The sequence below is a fragment of the Larimichthys crocea genome, chromosome II (assembly GCF_000972845.2).
Source record: "Larimichthys crocea isolate SSNF chromosome II, L_crocea_2.0, whole genome shotgun sequence".
In the NCBI taxonomy this organism is placed as follows: Eukaryota; Metazoa; Chordata; class Actinopteri; family Sciaenidae; genus Larimichthys; species Larimichthys crocea.
The window spans coordinates 1,724,669-1,743,864 of NC_040012.1; the positions used below are offsets into that span (position 1 = coordinate 1,724,669).

Genomic DNA, 19,196 nt, shown 5'->3' on the forward strand with positions numbered 1-19,196 from the left:
TGCCTGTCTGTCTCTCTGCCTGTCTGTCTCTCTGCCTGTCTGTCTCTCTGCCTGTCTGTCTCTCTGCCTGTCTGTCTCTCTGCCTGTCTGTCTCTCTGCCTGTCTGTCTCTCTGCCTGTCTGTCTCTCTGCCTGTCTGTCTCTCTGTCTCCAGGTGACCTTCAGTCGTGTTGCTGCTCGTTGATCTTCATGAAGACAGTGGCTGGTTTTATGTAAATTATCGGATCATTATGTAAATGAGATGTGTTCCTGTAAACTGTTTGAATAAACTCTGACTTGGTCTCAGACTGGTTCGCTTCTGGTCTCACCTCATTTGGTCCTGAATGTCTGCAGTGAGAACATTTGTTCAGTTAAAAGTTTGGACCGGCTCAGAACCGGAGGAACAAACTTCAGAGGACTGTCCGGTTCAGGACCGACAGGCTGTGTGTCGCAGGTGAACTGGGTCTGTTTGAACTCTGACCCTGAACATGGAAACAAAGGCCCGGTCCAAAAGTCAGGTGACCTAAACTCTTCGTGGTCCCGAGGAAAGGAGTGGAGGTGGACTCCTGTTCCTGCAGACCCGGATTCTAACGGTCCAACAGAACTCTGAATGTTTAAAGCTGGAACATGAATTTCACATCCTCACCTGTTTGAGACAAATGTTTTACCTGTCCATTAAACCAGGTGTTCAGCTTACATTAAAGGACCAGCTCAAGTTTAATGTGTGTGGACAGGTGAGGTCACAGTGTGGACAGGTGAGGTCACAGTGTGGACAGGTGAGGTCAGGTTGTGTATTTTTAATATTTATCATCATTGAACAGTGTCACTCAGAGGTCCCGTGTAAGTCGGACCGGTGTTCCGCCTCTTTGGTTCCGACCGGAACTGTTTCTTCAGACCTTTCCCGACTTTTTCGGACTTTTCCTTTTTTGGGAGGTTGAACTTTTCCCCGGAAGTCGCTGCAGCTGCAGCAGCAGAAGAAGAAGTCGGTGCTGCTGTGTGCTGATCTGGACCGGACAGTTTATAAACGGAACCGTCACCATGTCGCTGAGCAGCTGGACCGGCGGGACGGAGACCGACACTGCTGCACCGGTAAACAACCGACCGACCCGCTCGCGCTCCGACCGGAGCTGTTAGCCGAGCTAAGCTAACCGATCTGACTGAGCCGAACTCCACTCACGAACCGAGCCGTTATCAGACAGCCGGTTCCGTCTCACGGCGGACACCCGAACCGACACCAAGCTGACCCAGTGAGGTAGCACTGTCCGGGCTCAGAGCAGCCGAACACAGAGCAGAGGTCCGACAGGTTCGGTTTGTCTGAGCATGAAGACAAACAGGTGGAGCCCGGCCCACGGTTCGGTGCGGCCGGGCTCCACCTGCGGACGGGGTGTTCCGATCCAAAGAGTCCGGATCCTCCACCTGATCGAACCTCCAGGTGTCCGTCTGACCCGTCTGCGCATGTCTGTCTGCGCTTAAAGACTAAACCTCAAGATTATGAATGGAGTCCGGTCCGGTCCAGCTGGGCTCGGTTCGTGTTAGCACCGCTAGTTTTCATGTGTACCGACAGCAGCCTGTACTGCAGTACAAGTACACACAGTACACACAGTACACACCATCAGAGTTCATCCGTCACTTCCTGTCAGTTGATCCTTCATTAACCCCGCCCCCTTTCTCTCTGTGGTCCAATCACAGTTCAGCACGCCTCCATCAACTTCCTACTTTCCTGTTCTATGCTATGTGTTAGCTACATGTTAGCAACGTGTTAGCAACATGTTAGCAACGTGTTAGCTACATGTTAGCTACGTGTTAACAACGTGTTAGCTACATGTTAACAACGTGTTAGCTACATGTTAGCTACGTGTTAGCTACGTGTTAACAACGTGTTAGCTACATGTTAGCTACATGTTAGCTACGTGTTAGCAACATGTTCGTTACATGTTAGCTACATGTTAGCTACATGTTAACAACGTGTTAGCTACGTGTTAGCAACATGTTCGTTACATGTTAGCTACATGTTAGCAACGTGTTAGCTACATGTTAGCAACGTGTTAGCTACATGTTAGCAACGTGTTAGCTACATGTGGCTACGTGTTAGCTACATGTTAGCAACCTGTTAGCTACATGTGGCTACGTGTGGCTACATGTTAGCTACATGTTAGCAACGTGTTAGCTACATGTTAGCTACATGTTAGCAACGTGTTAGCTACATGTTAGCAACGTGTTAGCTACATGTTAGCAACGTGTTAGCTACGTGTTAGCTACATGTTAGCTACATGTTAGCTTCCCCGTCTTACCGTTTTTTAGGAAAAACTTGAGAAAGTAAGCAGAACTCGACTTCCTGTTTCATGATGTCACGCTTGATTTAATGTCTTCTTTGTCGTCTTCAGGACTCACCTGAGGTGGTTCAGATCAAACTGGAGCCGGACGGCGACGTGGAGATTCAGTCGTATCCCGTCCTCAGGAAGCTGTCCGTCAAACTGACTGATTGCAGGCTGTGGCTGGAGGGGCGGGACTTCCTGTCTGTTGGTAAGAAACCTGAACTGAACTCAGAGTTTAGTTGTTAATATTCGTTAATAGTTGATATTCGTCAATAGTTGATATTCATCAGTCGTTGATATGCGTCAGTCGTTGATATTCGTCAATAGTTGATATTCGTCAATAGTTGATATTCGTCAATAGTTGATATTCGTCAATAGTTGATATGCGTCAGTCGTTGATATGCGTCAGTCGTTGATATTCGTCAATAGTTGATATTCGTCAATAGTTGATATTCGTCAATAGTTGATATTTGTCAGTCGTTGATATTCATCAATAGTTGATATTCGTCAGTCGTTGATATTCGTCAGTCGTTGATATGCGTCAGTCGTTGATATGCGTCAGTCGTTGATATTCGTCAATAGTTGATGGTTTGTCTCTTCTGCAGACAACCACCCTCAGCTGTGGAACCAGAGGCCGAGGCAGTACAACACCACCAACACGGGCAGGAAGATGGTCTACTGCTCCGAGTGTAACAAAGGTTTCTATAAGATGTCTCACCTGGAGGCTCACCTGAGAACACATCAAGGACAGAAACCCAACCAGTGCTGGCAGTGCGGGAAGACCTACCCGACCCTGATGAGTCTTGTCGTCCACCAGCAGATCCACGACCGCAAAGAGCCCTACCAGTGCTCATACTGCGACAAAACGTTTGCCCTGAAGAGGGACTGGAAGACACACCACCGGACTCACTCCGGGACCAAACCCTTCAAGTGCTGGTTCTGCGGGGACGGCTTCAGTGAGCAGGACGAGCTGACTGATCATCTGGAGGTGCACAAGGGGGAGAAGTGCTACCACTGCAGGGTCTGCGACAAGATGTTTGTGTCGTACCAGGGCTTCAACTTCCACCGCAAGTCGCACAGGAACCAGAAGCTGCTGCCCTGCCTGAAGTGCAAGAAGACCTTCAGCAACCCTCAGAGCCTGAAGCTCCACCAGGTGACCCACTCCAACAAGAAGCCGCATAAATGCCCCATCTGCGGCAAAGGCTTCAAGTTGCTGAGCGGCCTGCGCTGCCACCAACGGACCCACGAGGACCTGAAGGACTACCACTGCACTGAGTGCGGCAAGTGCTTCTCCAGCCTGCAGGGCCTGAAGCTGCACAACCGCACGCACACCGGCCTGAAGCCCTACAAGTGCACCGAGTGCGGGAAGAGGTTCACCCAGTCGCCACACCTCAAGTCTCACATGGTGACGCACACTGGAGAGCGACCTTTCCTCTGCACCACCTGCGGGAAGCGGTTCACCCAGTCGTCCCACCTGAGATCTCACATCACGCTGTTCCACGTGGGCGAGAAACCGTTCACCTGCGACGACTGCGGGAAGAGCTTTACCATCGCTCACTACCTGAAGATGCACCGGCTGAGCCACACCAAGGAGAAGCTGTACCAGTGCTCGTACTGCGAGAAGTCCTTCTCCTACCACAACTCGTGGAGGGCGCACGAGAGGATCCACACCGGCGAGCGGCCGTTCAGCTGCCAGGACTGCGGCCAGAGCTTCATCACGTCGGGGTCGCTGCTGAGCCACCAGCGGTCCAAACACACCGGAGAGAAGAGCCACTACTGCATCACCTGCGGCGAGTTCTTCTTCACGAGCTCGCTGCTGCGCGTCCACCAGCTCGACCACACCGGCGAGCGGCCACATGCCTGCAGCTGCGGCAAGACGTTTAAAACCAAAGGAGTGCTGCGGTACCACCTGAAGAGGTTCACCGAGCACCAGCCCGCCAACTGAGCCGCTGCATGGACCCAGGTTTGAGTGCCTCGGTTGGGACACTGTGTATGATGTGGGGGGGGCACGGGGTAGGATTGTGGGTTTGTGGGCAAAAAAACGGGGTGGATTATTTGTTTTAAACACACAGGTTCATGCAGGCGTGTCACCACAACTGGAAGTTATTGTAGTTTGTCAGCAGGTGGCGCTGCAGACAGATCTAAGTCTCTTCTGAGAAGTGAAGTCATCATCTGTGATATCATCCAGAACAAATCCACCAGAACCAGAATCTGCAGAACTCCTCTGACATCACGGCTAACAGGAGCTGCTAATGATAACAGAACCATGTGAACAGTCTTTTTTTACAGATCATGATGAACCGTCTTCCCGCCTCTGATCTATGACCTCATCATGACCTCATCATGACCTCATCAAGAAGAACAAACACTAACATGATGAAACAGGAAGCTGCTGATTGTTTTTATGAACTGAAACATTAAAACAGTTTGATTAGAAACAACCTGTCTGTGGTTCTGTCTGTGTCCAGTCTGTGGTTCTGTCTGTGTCCAGTCTGTGGTTCTGTCTGTTATTAAATCAGGGTTTTAATCAGTCACGTGCCTCGATCAAAGTAAACTTAGTTCTGACGTTACTTCCGCTGCTTTTATTTTGAAGGCAGCCTTCGTGACTTCCGCTCGTCATGTCAACATTAAAGATGGCGGCCTCCTCTGTGCGCCGCGCCGTCCTCTGTCTGAGCAGGTTCCGGTGTTCACGAACCAGAACCAGAACCAGAACCACACCTGGACCCACTGTCTGCGTCACAGAGTCACGTGACGGCACCGGGAGAGACAGGTACGGGAAGAGAGACAGGTACATGTAGGGACCTGTCTGTCTGATTTATATAAATACACCTGAACTGTTTCCTGTGAGGGAGACAGGAAAGGAAGCAGAGAGACAGGCTGTCTGTCTGTCCACAGAGAGAGAGAGACAGGCTGTCTGTCTGTCCACAGAGAGAGAGAGACAGGCTGTCTGTCTGTCCACAGAGAGAGAGAGACAGGCTGTCTGTCTGTCCACAGAGAGAGAGACAGGCTGTGTCTGTCTGTCCACAGAGAGAGAGACAGGCTGTCTGTCCACAGAGAGAGAGACAGGCTGTGTCTGTCTGTCCACAGAGAGAGAGACAGGCTGTCTGTCTGTCCACAGAGAGAGAGACAGGCTGTGTCTGTCTGTCCACAGAGAGAGAGACAGGCTGTCTGTCCACAGAGAGAGAGACAGGCTGTGTCTGTCTGTCCACAGAGAGAGAGACAGGCTGTCTGTCTGTCCACAGAGAGAGAGACGGGCTGTGTCTGTCTGTCCACAGAGAGAGAGACAGCTGTCCTGTCTCTGTCAACAGGAGAGAGAGACAGCTGTGTCTGTCTTCCACAGAGAGAGAGAAGGCTGTCTGTCCTGTCCACAGAGAGGAGACGGCGTGTCTGTCTGTCCCACAGAGAGAGAGACAGCTGCTGTCTGTCCACCAGAGAGAGAGACGGCTGTCTGTCTGGTCCACAGAGAGAGAGAGCGGCTGTGTCGGTCTGTCCACAGAGAGAGAGACAGGCTGGTCGTCTGTCTGTCCACAAGAGGAGACAGGTTCAGGATGTCATCAGTTTCTTCCTGTTCTTCCATCAACAGTGTGGACCAGAGGAGGCGCTCGCATGCTGGGTAAAAGTGACCGGACATGATCCATCAATGCAGACCTCCAGAACTCACAGAGAGGAGGAGGAGGAGCGGAGGAGCAGGAGGAGCAGCAGGAGAGGAGCAGAGCAGAGAGGAAGGAGGCAGCAGGAGCGGAGGAGCAGAGGGAGCAGAGAGGAGGACAGCAGGAGGAGCAGCAGGAGGAGGAGGAGCAGGAGAGCAGCAGGAGCAGGAGGAGGAGGAGCAAGGAGGAGCAGGAGGAGCAGGGAGCAGGAGCAGTGCTGTGGGTGGCCTTGGGTACGTTCACATCCTTTAGACCAGTGATCTCAACTGGGGGTTCGCGACCCAAATGGGTCGCGGACCCTTCTCAGGGGGTCGCGGGCCTTTGCCTGGGAAAAAAAATGTAAGAACAAAAATCCTGTGCTTTTATTTTGAATGGATTTTTATACCGCGGAGTGCCGTCTATTCACAAGCCTTGTAATGTTAATGACACCCACCAAACTGCACCATCTTTTCATTAAATAAATTTGAGAAGTTGAAAATTTCCTCAATTTGGGTCATGGCCAGGGACGGACCGTGCATTTGGGGGGGGGGGGGGGGGGGGGGGGGGGGGGGGGGTTGTTGTCCCAGTCCGCCCATGGTCGACGGCTTGTCCTTTAGGGGTGAGGTGGTCCCGAAGACAGACCAGTTGAGAACCACTGCTTAGAACCAGGGTTCTCTGTTCCAAGAGGGTGGGTGTGGCTGCAGGTTTCCTTCCAATCAAACAGCTGATCTCAGTGCAGAGAGCTGATTGGTCGGTCACACACCCTCTGTGGAACAGACACACCTGATCTAAGGTGTGTTTGGTTTAGTGCTTTCTTAATTGTTTGTTTTCTGTTAGAACCCACACCGGAGGTTCCCAGCCTTATTCGCGCCGCGGACCGACCGGTCAGCCCTCGAAAATTTAAAGTGAAGATCGTGGACTCGGTAATCCGGCACATTTGGCTCGGCTCACTAGCCGACTCCCGTCTTCACTCAATCACTCCTGATGTGTGTGTGTGTGTTGTGTGTGTGTTGCTGTGTGCGTGTGTGTATCGTGGTGTGTTGTGTGTGTGGTGTGTGTGTGGTGTGTGTGTGTGTGGTGTTGTGTGTGTCTGTGGGTGTGTTTTTGTGTGTGTGTTGTCGTGTGTGTGTGTGTGTGGTGGTGTGCGTGTGTGTTGGTGGTGTGTGGTGTTGTGGTGTGTGTGTGTGTGTGTGTGTTGTCTGTGTCTGTGTGCGTGTGTGTGTGTGTGTTTGTGTTGGTGTGCTGTGTGGTGTTTTGTGTGTGTGTGGTGTCTGTGTCTGTGTGCGTGTGTGTGGCGGTGTGGTGTGTTTGTTGTGTGTGTTGTGTGCTTGTGTTTTGTGTGTGTGTCCTGTGTGTCTGTGGCGTGTGTCTGTGTGTGTGTTGTGTATCTGTGTTTGGTGTGTGTGTCTGTGTGGGTGTGTCTGTGTGCGTGTTGTCTGGTGTGTGTGTGTGTGTATCTGTGTAGGTGGTGTGTGTGTGTCTGTGTGTGTGTCGTGTGTGGTGGTGTGTGTGTGTGTGTGTCTGTCGTGTGTGTCTGTGTGGGTGTGTCTGTGTGCGTGTGTTCTGTGTGTGTGTGTGTTGTGTATCTGTGTATGGTCTGTGTCTGTGTTGTCTGTGGTGTGTCTGTGTGGTGTGTGTGGTGTGTGTGGTTGTGTGTTGTGTCTGTGTGTGTCGTTGTTGTTGTGGTGTGCGTTTCTCTCTGTTCAGCAGCTCTGATGAAGATAAGCGAGATGAGCCGAGAGAAGAAGATGGAGATGATCCTGCTGCTGAAGAAGGCCAAGGTACCTGTCCTGTGTTCTTACTGCCTGTCTAACTGTCACCTGATCCGTCTGTACCCTGACTGCCACTGTAGCCTGACCTGTAGTCCGCCTGTAGACCTGTACCTGTCGTCTGTTAGACCTGTAGTCCCCTGTACCTGAAGTCCCTGTCCTGTAGACCTGTACCTGTAGTCCTGTCCTGTAGACCTGTACCTGTCCTGTACCTGTAGTCCTGTACCTGTAGTCCTGTCCTGTAGACCTGTACCTGTAGTCCTGTCCTGTAGACCTGTACCTGTCCTGTACCTGTAGTCCTGTACCTGTAGTCCTGTCCTGTAGTCCTGTACCTGTCCTGTACCTGTAGTCCTGTCCTGTAGTCCTGTAGTCCTGCAGTAGTCTCAGTCTTCTCACGTGTCTCCTCAGCTCAGTGTGTATCGTGGTCAGCTTCAGGACGCCTCACAGTTTCTGCATCAGGCCGTCGTCATCGCTCATCAGACCCAAAACCAGCAGGCCATCATCTACACCTACAGCCTGGTAACACCTGACCTTTGACCTCTGCAGCTCCGACCTTTGACCTCAGTGACCTCTGCAGCTCTGGCCTTTGACCTCTGCAGCTCTGACCTTTGACCTCAGTGACCTCTGCAGCTCTGACCTTTGACCTCTGTGACCTCTGCAGCTCTGACCTTTGACCTCTGTGACCTCTGCAGCTCTGACCTTTGACCTCTGTGCAGCTCTGACCTTTGACCTCTTGTGTCCTCAGATGGCGAATCTGGCCTATGTGGAAGGTCGGCTGAACCACGTGAGTGCAGACCAATCACAACTCATGTGCAGCCTTCATCATCGTCGTGGTAACGATGTTTCTCTTCTTCGTGGTTTCAGGCAGAAAAACTCTTCAAAGCAGCGATGAGCTTCCTGCTGTCAGGAGGAACACCACAGGTGAGTTCTGGTTCAGGTGGGTCCAGTTAGTGGTGCTGTCAGCTGGCTGTGGGTGGGGCATTTGAACAAGCACTAGAACTGGAGCCGGGCGTGACCCGTCCTCAGACTTCCTGTCTGTTTCCAGGACGACAACGCCGTCATCGAGATGTCTCTGAAACTCGCCACCATCTACGCCGAACAGAACAAGTAAGAACCAGACCCACCTGACTGACCTCTGACCTCAGCTTCCTGTGAGAGGCATGACTGTGTGTGTGTGTGTGTGTGTGTGTGTGTGTGTGTGTTTGAGGGCGGAGCTTGCGGAGCACGGTTTCAGGTTCTGTACGGAGTCTCTGGAGGCCAAACTGGAGAAACAGAAGGAGGTGCCTGCAGAGGAGCAGACAGGTACCAGCTCGTGGAGGTTGGTGGAGAGCTGTCTTGGTTCTGGTCAGTGTGACGTTCCGGTTCAGACTGACGGTTGGGTTGTTGTTTTTAGAGGAGCAGGAGGTTCTAAGGAAGGAGACCCGCCTCCTGCTCGGCCTGTGTTTGGACTCACGGGCTCGATATAGAGCGTCAAAGCTACACCTGACCCAGGCTGGACAGGACTACCAGAACGCCCTGAACATCTGCCGGCAGGAGCAGGGAGACACACACCCACAGGTAGGTCAACTGGAGATCCTGGAGATCCTGGAAACCCAGGAGATCCTGGAGATCCTGGAAACCCAGGAGATCCTGGTAATCCTGGAGATCCTGGAAACCCAGGAGATCCTGGTGATCCTGGGGATCCTGGAAACCCAGGAGATCCTGGTGATCCTGGAGATCCTGGAAACCCAGGAGATCCTGGTGATCCTGGAGAAAATGTTGTGATGTTGGACGTACCTCAGGTCTGGACTGAGTCGGACTTCTTGTCTCGTGTCAGACTCTGGTCCTGATGAGCGACCTGGCCACCATCTTGGATCTGCAGGGCCGCCATGATGACGCTCTGGTTCTGGTCCAGCAGGCCGTGGATCTGAGCCGCTCTGCCGGACACCCGGACCAGCACGTGCTGTTGGGAAACCTGGCCGGCATCCTGCTGCACAAAGGTCAGGAGAGGTCAAAGGTCATGGGGTGGGGGGGGCTGTTTGAGGTTCTGATCTGGTCTCATGTTCTGGTCCGCTAGGCCGGCTGGAGGACTCAGTGAGATTCTACCAGGAGGCTCTGAACCTGGCTCGACAGGCCGGAGACCAGGAGGCCGTGGACAAGATCCACGAGGGACTGAAGGAGGTGAAGAAGAGGAGGAACGAGGAGGCCAAGGAGGAGACGCAGAAGTGATGGATGACCACCTGCGGCAACTTATCAGGACTCCACATGAAGTCCTGGTCCTGGTCCAGGTCCAGGTCCAGGATTCTGTTGTGTGTTTCTCCTGAAATAAATGTGTGTGTTACCAGTTCAACAGTGTGTAATGCTTCTTGTCCTGGTTCTGATGGAGCGACTCGATCCAGAACGGACTGACGGACTGGTGGACTGTCTGTGTGCGTGTGTGTGTGTCTGTGTGCGTCTGTGTGTCTGTGTGTGTGTGTGTGTCTGTGTGCGTCTGTGTGCGTGTGTGTCTGTGTGCGTGTGTGTCTGTGTGCGTGTGTATCTGTGTGTCTGTGTGTGTGTGTGTGTGTGTGCCTGTGTGTATCTGTGTCTGTGTGTGTGTCTGTCTGTGTGTGTGTGCGTGTGTGTCTGTGTGTGTGTCTGTGTCTGTGTCTGTGTGTGTCTGTGTGTGTGTGTGTGTGTGTGCGTCTGTGTGTCTGTGCGTGTGTGTGTGTGTCTGTCTGTGTGCGCGTGTGTATCTGTGTGTCTGTGTCTGTGTGTGTGTGTATCTGTGTCTGTGTGCGTGTGTGTCTGTGTGCGTGTGTGTCTGTGTGCGTGTGTCTGTGTCTGTGTGTGTGTGTGTCTGTGTGTGTGTGTCTGTGTGTGTGTATTTGTGTCTGTGTGTGTGTGTCTGTGCGTGTGTGTGTGTCTGTGTGTGTGTATCTGTGTGTGTGTGTGTCTGTGTGCGTGTCTGTGTGTGTGTGTCTGTGTGCGTGTGTGTGTCTGTGTGCGTGTGTGTATCTGTGTCTGTGTGTGTGTCTGTCTGTGTGTGTGTCTGTGTCTGTGTGCGTGTGTGTGTCTGTGTGCGTGTGTGTATCTGTGTGTGTGTGTGTGTCTGTGTGTGTGTATCTGTGTGTGTGTGTGAGGTTCCCACAGAGCATGACGCAGGTGAACTTCCTGTCGTGTTTACTGAGCATTTCAGAATAAAAGCTCAGTGCTGACAGTAAACAACGAGCAGACACAAACAGGAAGTGACAACAAACAAACACGGGATCAACAAGACAAAGAGCACCCTGGGAAAAGGGGGGGGGGCAGAGGAGGGAGAGAAGGAGAGGAGGAGTCAAAGAAGGAGAAAAGGAGGCAGGGAAGGAGATTAGGAAAGTAGGAGGGAGAGGAGGAGGGTGGGAAGGAGAAAAGGAGGTAGAGAAGGAGAGGGAGAGAAGGAAAGGAGGAGGTAGAGAAGGAGAAAATGAGGCAGAGAAGGAGAAAATGAGGGAGAGGAGGAGGTAGGGAAAGAGAAGAGGAGGCAGAGAAGGAGCGGGAGGAAGAGAAGGAGAGGAGGTAGAGAAGGAGAGGAGAAGGGAGAGGAGGAATGGAGGAGGTAGAGAGGGAGAGGAGGAAAGGAGGAGGTAGAGAAGGAGAGGAGAAGGAGAGGAGGAGGGCGAGAAGGAGAAAAGGAGGCAGAGAAGGAGAGGAGAAGGGGGAGGAGGAGGGAGAGAGGGAGAAAAGGAGGGAGAGGAGGAGGTAGAGAAGGAGAAAGGGAGGCAGAGAAGTAGAAAAGGAGGCAGAGAAGGAGATGAGGAAAGGAGGAGGGCGAGAAGGAGAAAAGGAGGTAGAGAAGGAGAGGGAGAGAAGGAAAGGAGGAGGTAGAGAAGGAGAAGAGGAGGTAGAAGGAGAAAATGAGGCAGAGAAGGAGAAAATGAGGGAGAGGAGGAGGTAGGGAAAGAGGAGGAGGTAGATAAGGAGAGGAAGAGGTAGGGAAGGAGAAGAGGAGGCAGAGAAGGAGTGGGAGGAAGAGAAGGAGAGGAGGTAGAGAAGGAGAGGAGGAAATGAGGAGGTAGAGAGGGAGAGGAGGAAAGGAGGAGGTAGAGAAGGAGAGGAGCAGGTAGAGAAGGAGAGGAGAAGGGGGAGGAGGAGGGAGAGAGGGAGAAAAGGAGGGAGAGAAGGAGAGGAGGAGGTAGAGAAGGAGAAAGGGAGGCAGAGAAGTAGAAAAGGAGGCAGAGAAGGAGATAAGGAAAGGAGGAGGGAGAGAAGGAGAGGGAGAGGAGGAGGGTGAGGAGAAAAGGAGGTAGAGAAGGAGAGGGAGAGAAGGAAAGGAGGAGGTAAAGAAGGAGAAAAGGGGGCAGAGAAGGAGAAAATGAGGGAGAGGAGGAGGTAGGGAAAGTGGAGGAGGTAGATAAGGAGAGGAAGAGGTAGGGGAGGAAAGGAGGAGGGAGAGAAGGAGAGGAGGAGGTGTAGTGATGTCATGAGAACACAGTTAAACATAATTATATGTAAACACAGATTCAAGTGAAGTTCAGATAATTAATGTTGTGTGAACACACACACACACACGAACACACACACACACACACACACACACAGGCTGTGCTATAAAAGCAGCTGCAGAGTGTTTCTGTGTTTCTGCTCGACTCGACACACTGACCAGGTATGAACACACACAGGTCAGAGGTCTGCTCTGATTGGTTGGTTTATATGCTCCACACACACACACACACACACACACACACACATTTACAGTTTCCTCATGGACAGTGAAGTAAACTGTAGCTGCTGTTAGCTCATGTTAGCTCAGTTTGTTGAGGTTTTCAGGCTCAGCAGCCTCTATGGACATGATGGCAGAGGAGCAGAGAGTGAAGAGGACGCTGACGGAGGAAGCTAAGAAGAGAAAAGGAGAGAGTGAGCGAGCAAGAAGCCGCCGGACAAGAGTAAATGTGGGACTGACTTTTAGTGGTTGGTGAGAGCTTGGTGAAATAAAAGGCTGAAAGACAGACGCCGAGCTGGGCTGACTGCTGCTGGACTAGGCAGTGAGATCAGCTGCTGCTGGGTCTGGTTCTGGTTCTGGGCTGACTGCTGCTGGACTAGGCAGTGATATCAGCTGCTGCTGGGTCTGGTTCTGGTTCTGGGGAAACGAAGAGAAGAAGAGAAGAAGAAGAAAGAAGAACAAGAAGAGAAAGAACAAGAAGAGCGAGAAGAACAGAAACAAGAAGAAGACAAAGAACAAGAATAAGGAGAAGAAAAAAAAGAAGAAGGAGAAAGAAGGGAACAAGAAGAGAAGGGAAGAAGAAGAAGAAAAAGAAGAAAGAAAGAAGAGAAAGAAGAAGAAGAAGAAGAAAAGAAGCAAGAGAAGAACGAAGAAGAAAAAGAAGAAGAAAGAAGAAAGAAGAGACGAAGAAGAGAAGAAAGAAGAAAGAAGAGAAAGAAAGAAGAAAAGAAGGTTGGTTTTACCAGGCCCGGGGCGCTCGAGGGGGGCAGAAGACAGTGTTGTGCCAGACTGGAGCTGGACAAGCGGGCTTCAGCGCAACACTTGTGGTGTTAGCAAAGTTGTCGGACTTGGCTAGTTTTTGATCAGAAGTAATACTCAAGTACTCGAGGTTAGTACAGCTGTAGTCAGGTTACCACAGTGGGATTACAACCTGGTTAAATGTCAAAGGACCCTGATTATTGAAAGTTCTTCAGAAAACTTCACGCCTCAGAGAAAAACCACTTCCATCCTGTAAACAAGTCAAGAACAGCTGATCTGAGTCCTTGCTTTGTTAATGACATGTGGTGTGTGTGTGTGTGTGTGTGTGTGCGTGTGCATGTGTGTGCATGTGTGTGCATGTGTTGTTTGCGTGAAAACGGAAGGAGTTGGAAAGCTACCCTCAGCGTCCTCGCAGCACTTGAAAGAGAGAAATTACAATGCAAAGACTGAACCAAACAGAGAACAGAGGAGGGGAGGATGGGGGAGCGAGAGAGAGAGGGGGAGGGGGCGGGGAGAGAGAGGTGAGAGGGGGTGAGGAGAGGAGAGAGGCCGAGAGGGGGGAGATAGAGGAGATGAGAGGGGAGAGGGGAGGGGGGGCGAGGAGAGGGGGGGGGGGGAGAGGCGAGAGGAGGGGGGGGGAGAGAAGAGAGCGGGGGGGGGACGAGAGAGAGGAGAGAGGAGAGAGGGGGGGGGGGGGGAGGAAGAGAGAGAGAGGGAGAGAGGAGGGGAGGGAGGGAGAGAGAGAGTTGGGGGGGAGAGAGAGAGGGAGGAGAGAGGGAAGACGGAGAGGAGAGCGCGGATGTGGGGGCGGAAGTGGAGGGAGGGGAGCGAGAGAGGGGCGGAGGAGAGAGGAGAGGGTGAGAGAGAGGAAGAGCGGGGGGAGAGAGGGAGGGGGGACGGAGAGGGAGGGAGAGGAGATGGGAGGGGAGAGAGACGAGAGGAGAGAGAGGGGAGAGCGAGTGGGGGGGAGAGGAGGGGGGGGAGGAGAGAAGAGATGGAGAGAGGGGGAGGAGAAGCGAGGGAGAGAGGGAAGAGAGAGAAGGAGGGGGAGAGGGAGGGGGGAGAGAGTGGAGAGAGAGGAGGGGGGGCGGGGAGAGGGGGTGAGAGAGAGGGGAGGGAGAAGGGACGCGAGAGAGGATGGGGGGAGGAGACGAGAGGGAGGGAGGGAGAGAGGGGGGGACGGGGAGCGGGAGGCGAGGGAGGGAGAGAGAGGTGGGGGGGAGAGAGAGGGGGGGGGGGAAGGTGAGGGAGGATGAGAGGAGAGAGAGAGAGAGCGACACGAGATGGGGAGGTGCGGAGAGGTAGAGAGAGAGAGTGGGGGATGGAGGGAAGAGAGAGGAGAGAGAGGTGTGGGGGGGAGAGAGGAGGGGGGGGGGAGGGGGGAGAGAGAGAGAGAGAGGAGGACAGAGAGAGGGGGGGGGGTGTGGGAGGGGAGGGAGAAGAAGGCATCGGGAGAGATCGGGAGAGAGGATGTTCGTAGAAAGAGGAAAGGGATGCAAGAGAGGAAGCAGACAGCAATGAATGAAAGGTCTAACTCTGTATAGACAACCGCGTCGGATGCTGAAGGTCACCATGGCAACCAGACTATCAGTCAAGTTGTCCCGCCCCCTGGCTGTTCTGGTTCTGATGATTGTCACTGTACTGCATCATCACTCCACCTGACTGCATCATCACTGCCACACGCTAACACGGGCAAAACTTTAACCCGTTTACTGTCTGTTATCCCACTGTGGAATGACTCCTTGCTTACTCGAGCTTTACTCTGATTACATTATGATGACAATTCATCATCCAGGTCCCCAGCAGCAGCGATTATCACTGCCTATTCCATCAAGCAGTCAGCCCAGTAACACCAGGAACCAGAACCAGAACCCAGCAGCAGCTGATCTCACTGCCTTCCAAGCAGCAGTCAGCCCAGAACCAGACCAGATAAAACCAGCCGCCAGCTGATCCTCACTGCCTAGTCCGCATGCTCAAGCCCCGCTCGGCGTCTGTCTTTCAGCCTTTTTTTCACCAAGCTCTCCCCAACCCCTAAAAGTCAAGTCCCACTTTACTCTTGTCCGGCGGCTTCTTGCCTCGCTCACTCTCTCCTTTTCTCTTCTTAGCTTCCTCCGTCAGCAGCGTCCCTCTTCACTCCTCTCCTCTGCCCCATGTCCATAGAAGACTCTGCTTAGCCGGTGAAAACCTCAACAAAGCTGCAGCTAACGAGCTAACAGCAGCTCCAGTTTACTTCCCACTGTCCATGAGGAGGGGGAAAAACTGTTACATGTGTGTGTGTGTGTGTGTGTGCGTGTGTGCTGTGTGTGTGTGTTTGTGTGTGTGGAGCATTATTAAACCAACCAATCAGAGCAGACCTCTGACCTGTGTGTGTTCATACCTGGTCAGTGTGTCGCGTCGACAGAAACAAGAAAACACTCTGCAGCTGCTTTTTTTTATAGCACAGCCTGACTGTGTGTGATGTGTGTGTTGTGTGTGTGTGTGTGTGTCTTGTGTGTGTTGTTGGTGTTCACACAACATTCATTATCTGAACTTCCACTTGAATCTCTGTGGTTTACATATAATTATGTTTAACTGTGTTCTCATGACATCACTACACCTCCTCCTCTCCTTTCTCTCCCTCCCTCCCTTCCTCCCCTACCTCTTCCTCTCCTTATCTACCTCCTCCACTTTCCCTACCTCCTCCTCTCCCTCATTTTCTCCTCTCTGCCCCCTTTTCTCCTTCTTTACCTCCTCCTTTCCTTCTCTCCCTCCTTCTCTACCTCCTTTTCTCCTCCCCTCCTCCTCCCCCCTCTCCTTCTCTCCTCCTCCTCCTTAATCTCCTTCTATCCTCCTTTTCCTACTTCTCTGCCTCCCTTCTCTTCTCTACCTCCTCCTCTCCTTTCTCTCCCTCCTTTTCTCCTCTTCTCCCTCCTCCTCCCCCTTCTCTTCTCCTTCTCTACTGCCCTCTCCTTCTCTACCTCCTTTCCTTTTCCTCCTCTCCCTCTCTACCTCCTCATTTCTCCTCTCTTCTTCTACCTCAACTCAAATCAAAATCAATTTTATTTGTATAGCCCAAAGTCACAACGTTACATTTTGCTCAGAGGGCTTTACCATCTGACAGGGAGTGGGACACCCTCGTCCTTAGACCCTCGGTTCCAGAGTGAGGAAAAAACTTTTGCCCCACAAAAACCTTTAACAGGGAAAAAAAAGGTGGAAAGCAAGAAACCTCAGGAAGAGCCACAGAGGAGGGATCCCCTCCCCGACGGACAGACGTGCAATGGATGTCACGTGTACAGGACAAAAATCAACCACACATATTGTACAATGGAGATTTTATTTTTTTTAAAATGACCATGAATTATAATGAAGATATAAAATTGATTTACATTATAATATATCTGTAGGTAATTAATGGACAGTTAATAATATATGTCGTGGGCGTCATGCAGGATCACAAGCAGAGCCACGATCCCCCCCCGCGGAAGCCGCTAGCACATGCTGGGACCGACAGGCGCACACGGACCCTCGTCCGGGGGTGCAGTTTGGTTGGTGATGGTACATATCCCAACATGCCTTAATGCGCCCTATTTCCACCGAGTGGAGAGAGAAGTATGGAGAGAGTATGGTAGAGATATAGTAGGTGCTATCAGTATACGCTACATTATGTCTATTCGCGTCTGTAGCTGGTGAGATACTAGAGAAAATATCGGAGATGTTATATCGACTAGGACAGCCTGAGATGGCTATCTGTATATATATAAACCTAATCGGCTCAGTCAGACGAAGAGGAGGGGAGAGCAGATAAGCGAAAAATGACAGAGCGTTTTGAGAGGAAGACGAAGGCTATCTCGGAGAGGGGGAAGACGGGCAGAGGAGCAGCGAGGACCGAGGACGGCGAATAGACGGATAAGCGATAGAGAGAGGGAAGGAGGAAGCGCCAGAGCGGTAGAGGTGACAGCCCGGAGCAGAGGAAGGGGAGAAAAGGGAAGAGAAGGGACGAGATAGCGAGGAGGGTCAGCGAGAGGCACGACGGCGGCAGGGGACGAAGGAGGGCCGGCCGACCTGAGCGAGTCGACGCTTCCAATCCAACGTCCAGAGGAGGAGGGGGACGGATGAGTGTTGAGTTTGAGTCAAACAAGCCCAGACCTACCCCACCGGACGAGATGTCCTGGGGAGCTAGCTCCTCACCGTATACTTCCGAGGACTGGAAGAAACCAGAGTGTGAGGGAGAGGGAGAGGAGAGAGATGAGGAGACGTAGAGAGATCGATATAAGATGAGGTGGGAGAGGAGACGGGAGGAGGGGAGGGAGGAGAGCGAGGGATAAGAGTGTCATCAGTATTTTTATGCAGAGAGACCGCGCGATTAGCCGAGATAAGGACGAAAACAGAGACACAGGGAAGATGGACCTGAATCTGTGTATAAGCTAGGATGTGAGAGATTTCTGTTGTTTCTGTCACGCAGTCGGAACTCTGGGACTTGAAGCAGAGATCAGATATAAGCATAGTAAATTAGGAACTGAGAGAATAAAAGCTTGGCCAGTGTGGAGAGAGCAGCAGCCTCTGAGAGGAAGGCCAAGTCCGATAAAAAGAAGAGACACGTAGGATTTTGTTGAGAGTTGTGTGTAGTGTGGAGATGAGATTGTCGTGGAGAGGATGTGTGTGTGTGTGTGTTGTGAGTTTTCTGTTTTAGATGAGCTTTTAAGATTATTGATGATTTTAGGAGAAGCACTTACTCAGAGCTTATGCAGAGGACGTCTATACTAACATGAGGCTAGGGGAGGCTGCCGTCTGCGAGGGCGAGCGCAGAGACAGGATATTTTTTTTAAAACTTCCATAGACGACATAGAAGATTTCGATATGCATTAAACTTCGATTTGGATTGTGAGCAGACAGTAAGTGTTGCGATATTAGGAAGGGATAGGAATATATGATACATGAAGGGTGGGGGAGAGAGAGGAGTAAGAGCGAGAAGTGAGGAGGAAGGGAGGGGTAGGAGGGGAAATGCCTGATTGAGACTCTGAGACTGTTGTATTGATCACCCAGAGGATAGCCTGTAAGCTGTAGAAGGAAGACCCTGATCTAGACATAGAGATGGTCCATCCCGGCGGGGAATGGCCCGCTGGCGTTTGAGAGCGGGTGCTGAGCTGGGCGCCTACCAGAGCCGGTCCGTCCAGAGGCTGGCAGAGAGAAGGACAGTCGATTAGAACTACCTCACCGTGGGCAGCGTCTGCAGAGAGGATGTGGCACATCGGGGGGACACATCGCAGCCGAGCTGCTGAGAAGGTAGGGCCAGGGCGGGAGGGAGGGAAGCGGATTGGAGGAGGAGGGCGGGGGAGAAGGAGGAGGGGTGGAGGAGGAGGGAGGAAGAGGCGGCGGTCTAAGCGAGGAAGGAGCCAAGTGTCGGAGGAGGTGGGAGAGGGACAGCAAACTCGGGGGGATGCTGCAGCAGCACAAGACGAGGGTGACGGCTGGTTACAGGGTAGAGAGGTGGCAATGAAGCCTGCGGGATGATATAGGAGTGAGATGGCCGGCAGGTGAGAGTGAGGTGGGGGTCAAGCGACAGGTTGTAGTGTCCAGACGAACCCCAGCGGGGACCTTCCCAAGTCCTCCCAGCGGCCCGCAGTGAGTGAGAGCCAGGTCATCCCAGCAGCACCAAACTACTTCCAAGCCCCAGGGACGGGAGCAGTTTTGGCGGAAGCGGTGTGGCCGCCGCTGGTGCCCTCAGTGGACGGAGGCGACCCAGCCAACACCCGACAGCTTACGACACCCCGTCGGGGGAGGAGAGGGAAGAGGCCTTGCCTGGAGTGAGGACGAGGAGGAGGGAAGTAGAGAGGGGAAGAAGAAGAGGAGTGACTGTAGACGAGTCAGAGGAGAGAGAGGAAGGAGGGGGCCAGCGATGGATGGAGGGAAGGAGAATGGACGCTCAGTGTCGAGAGCAGGTACGTCGGCGTTCAGCGACAGCTTTGGCGGTTCGTGAGAGAGAGACCTACCAGGGAGAGACCTTTTATTTTGGAATGACAATAACACCAAGTTTATTTTCATAACGTTTCACATGGGCCTCGTTTGTAAACTGTACAGTTTATAAAAGCCGCCTCTACTGCTTTTGT

The 19,196-nt window shown here is 52.4% G+C and overlaps 3 protein-coding genes across 4 annotated transcripts in view; all 3 read left to right on the forward strand.

Moving 5' to 3' along the window:
• Positions 1–810: 810 nt before the first annotated feature.
• LOC104936870 (zinc finger protein 664-like) lies at positions 811–4,251 on the forward strand. 2 transcript variants are annotated; one of them, XM_027289143.1, is made up of 3 exons: positions 811–1,067; positions 2,363–2,501; positions 2,899–4,251. In XM_027289143.1, exons 1-3 carry the CDS (start codon positions 1,017–1,019, stop codon positions 4,236–4,238), a joined length of 1,530 nt encoding a protein of 509 aa, XP_027144944.1. In that variant the 5' UTR covers positions 811–1,016; the 3' UTR covers positions 4,239–4,251. The 2 variants fall into 2 exon arrangements, with proteins under 2 accessions (XP_027144944.1, XP_027144949.1); XM_027289148.1 differs by lacking the exon at positions 811–1,067 and adding an exon at positions 1,074–1,503.
• Positions 4,252–7,661: 3,410 nt separating this feature from the next.
• ttc19 (tetratricopeptide repeat domain 19) lies at positions 7,662–10,020 on the forward strand. Its single transcript, XM_027289165.1, has 9 exons — positions 7,662–7,703; positions 8,100–8,210; positions 8,437–8,475; positions 8,556–8,612; positions 8,737–8,798; positions 8,899–8,993; positions 9,085–9,248; positions 9,508–9,670; positions 9,748–10,020. Exons 1-9 carry the CDS (start codon positions 7,671–7,673, stop codon positions 9,897–9,899), a joined length of 876 nt encoding a protein of 291 aa, XP_027144966.1. The 5' UTR covers positions 7,662–7,670; the 3' UTR covers positions 9,900–10,020.
• A 2,263-nt stretch (positions 10,021–12,283) lies between these two features.
• slc4a2a (solute carrier family 4 member 2a) overlaps positions 12,284–19,196 on the forward strand; it is a 22,565-nt gene continuing 15,652 nt past the window's right edge. Inside the window, exon 1 of the mRNA XM_027289106.1 lies at positions 12,284–12,294. The gene's annotated coding sequence lies outside the window, so the exon portion shown is untranslated. The remainder of the gene's footprint in view (positions 12,295–19,196) is intronic.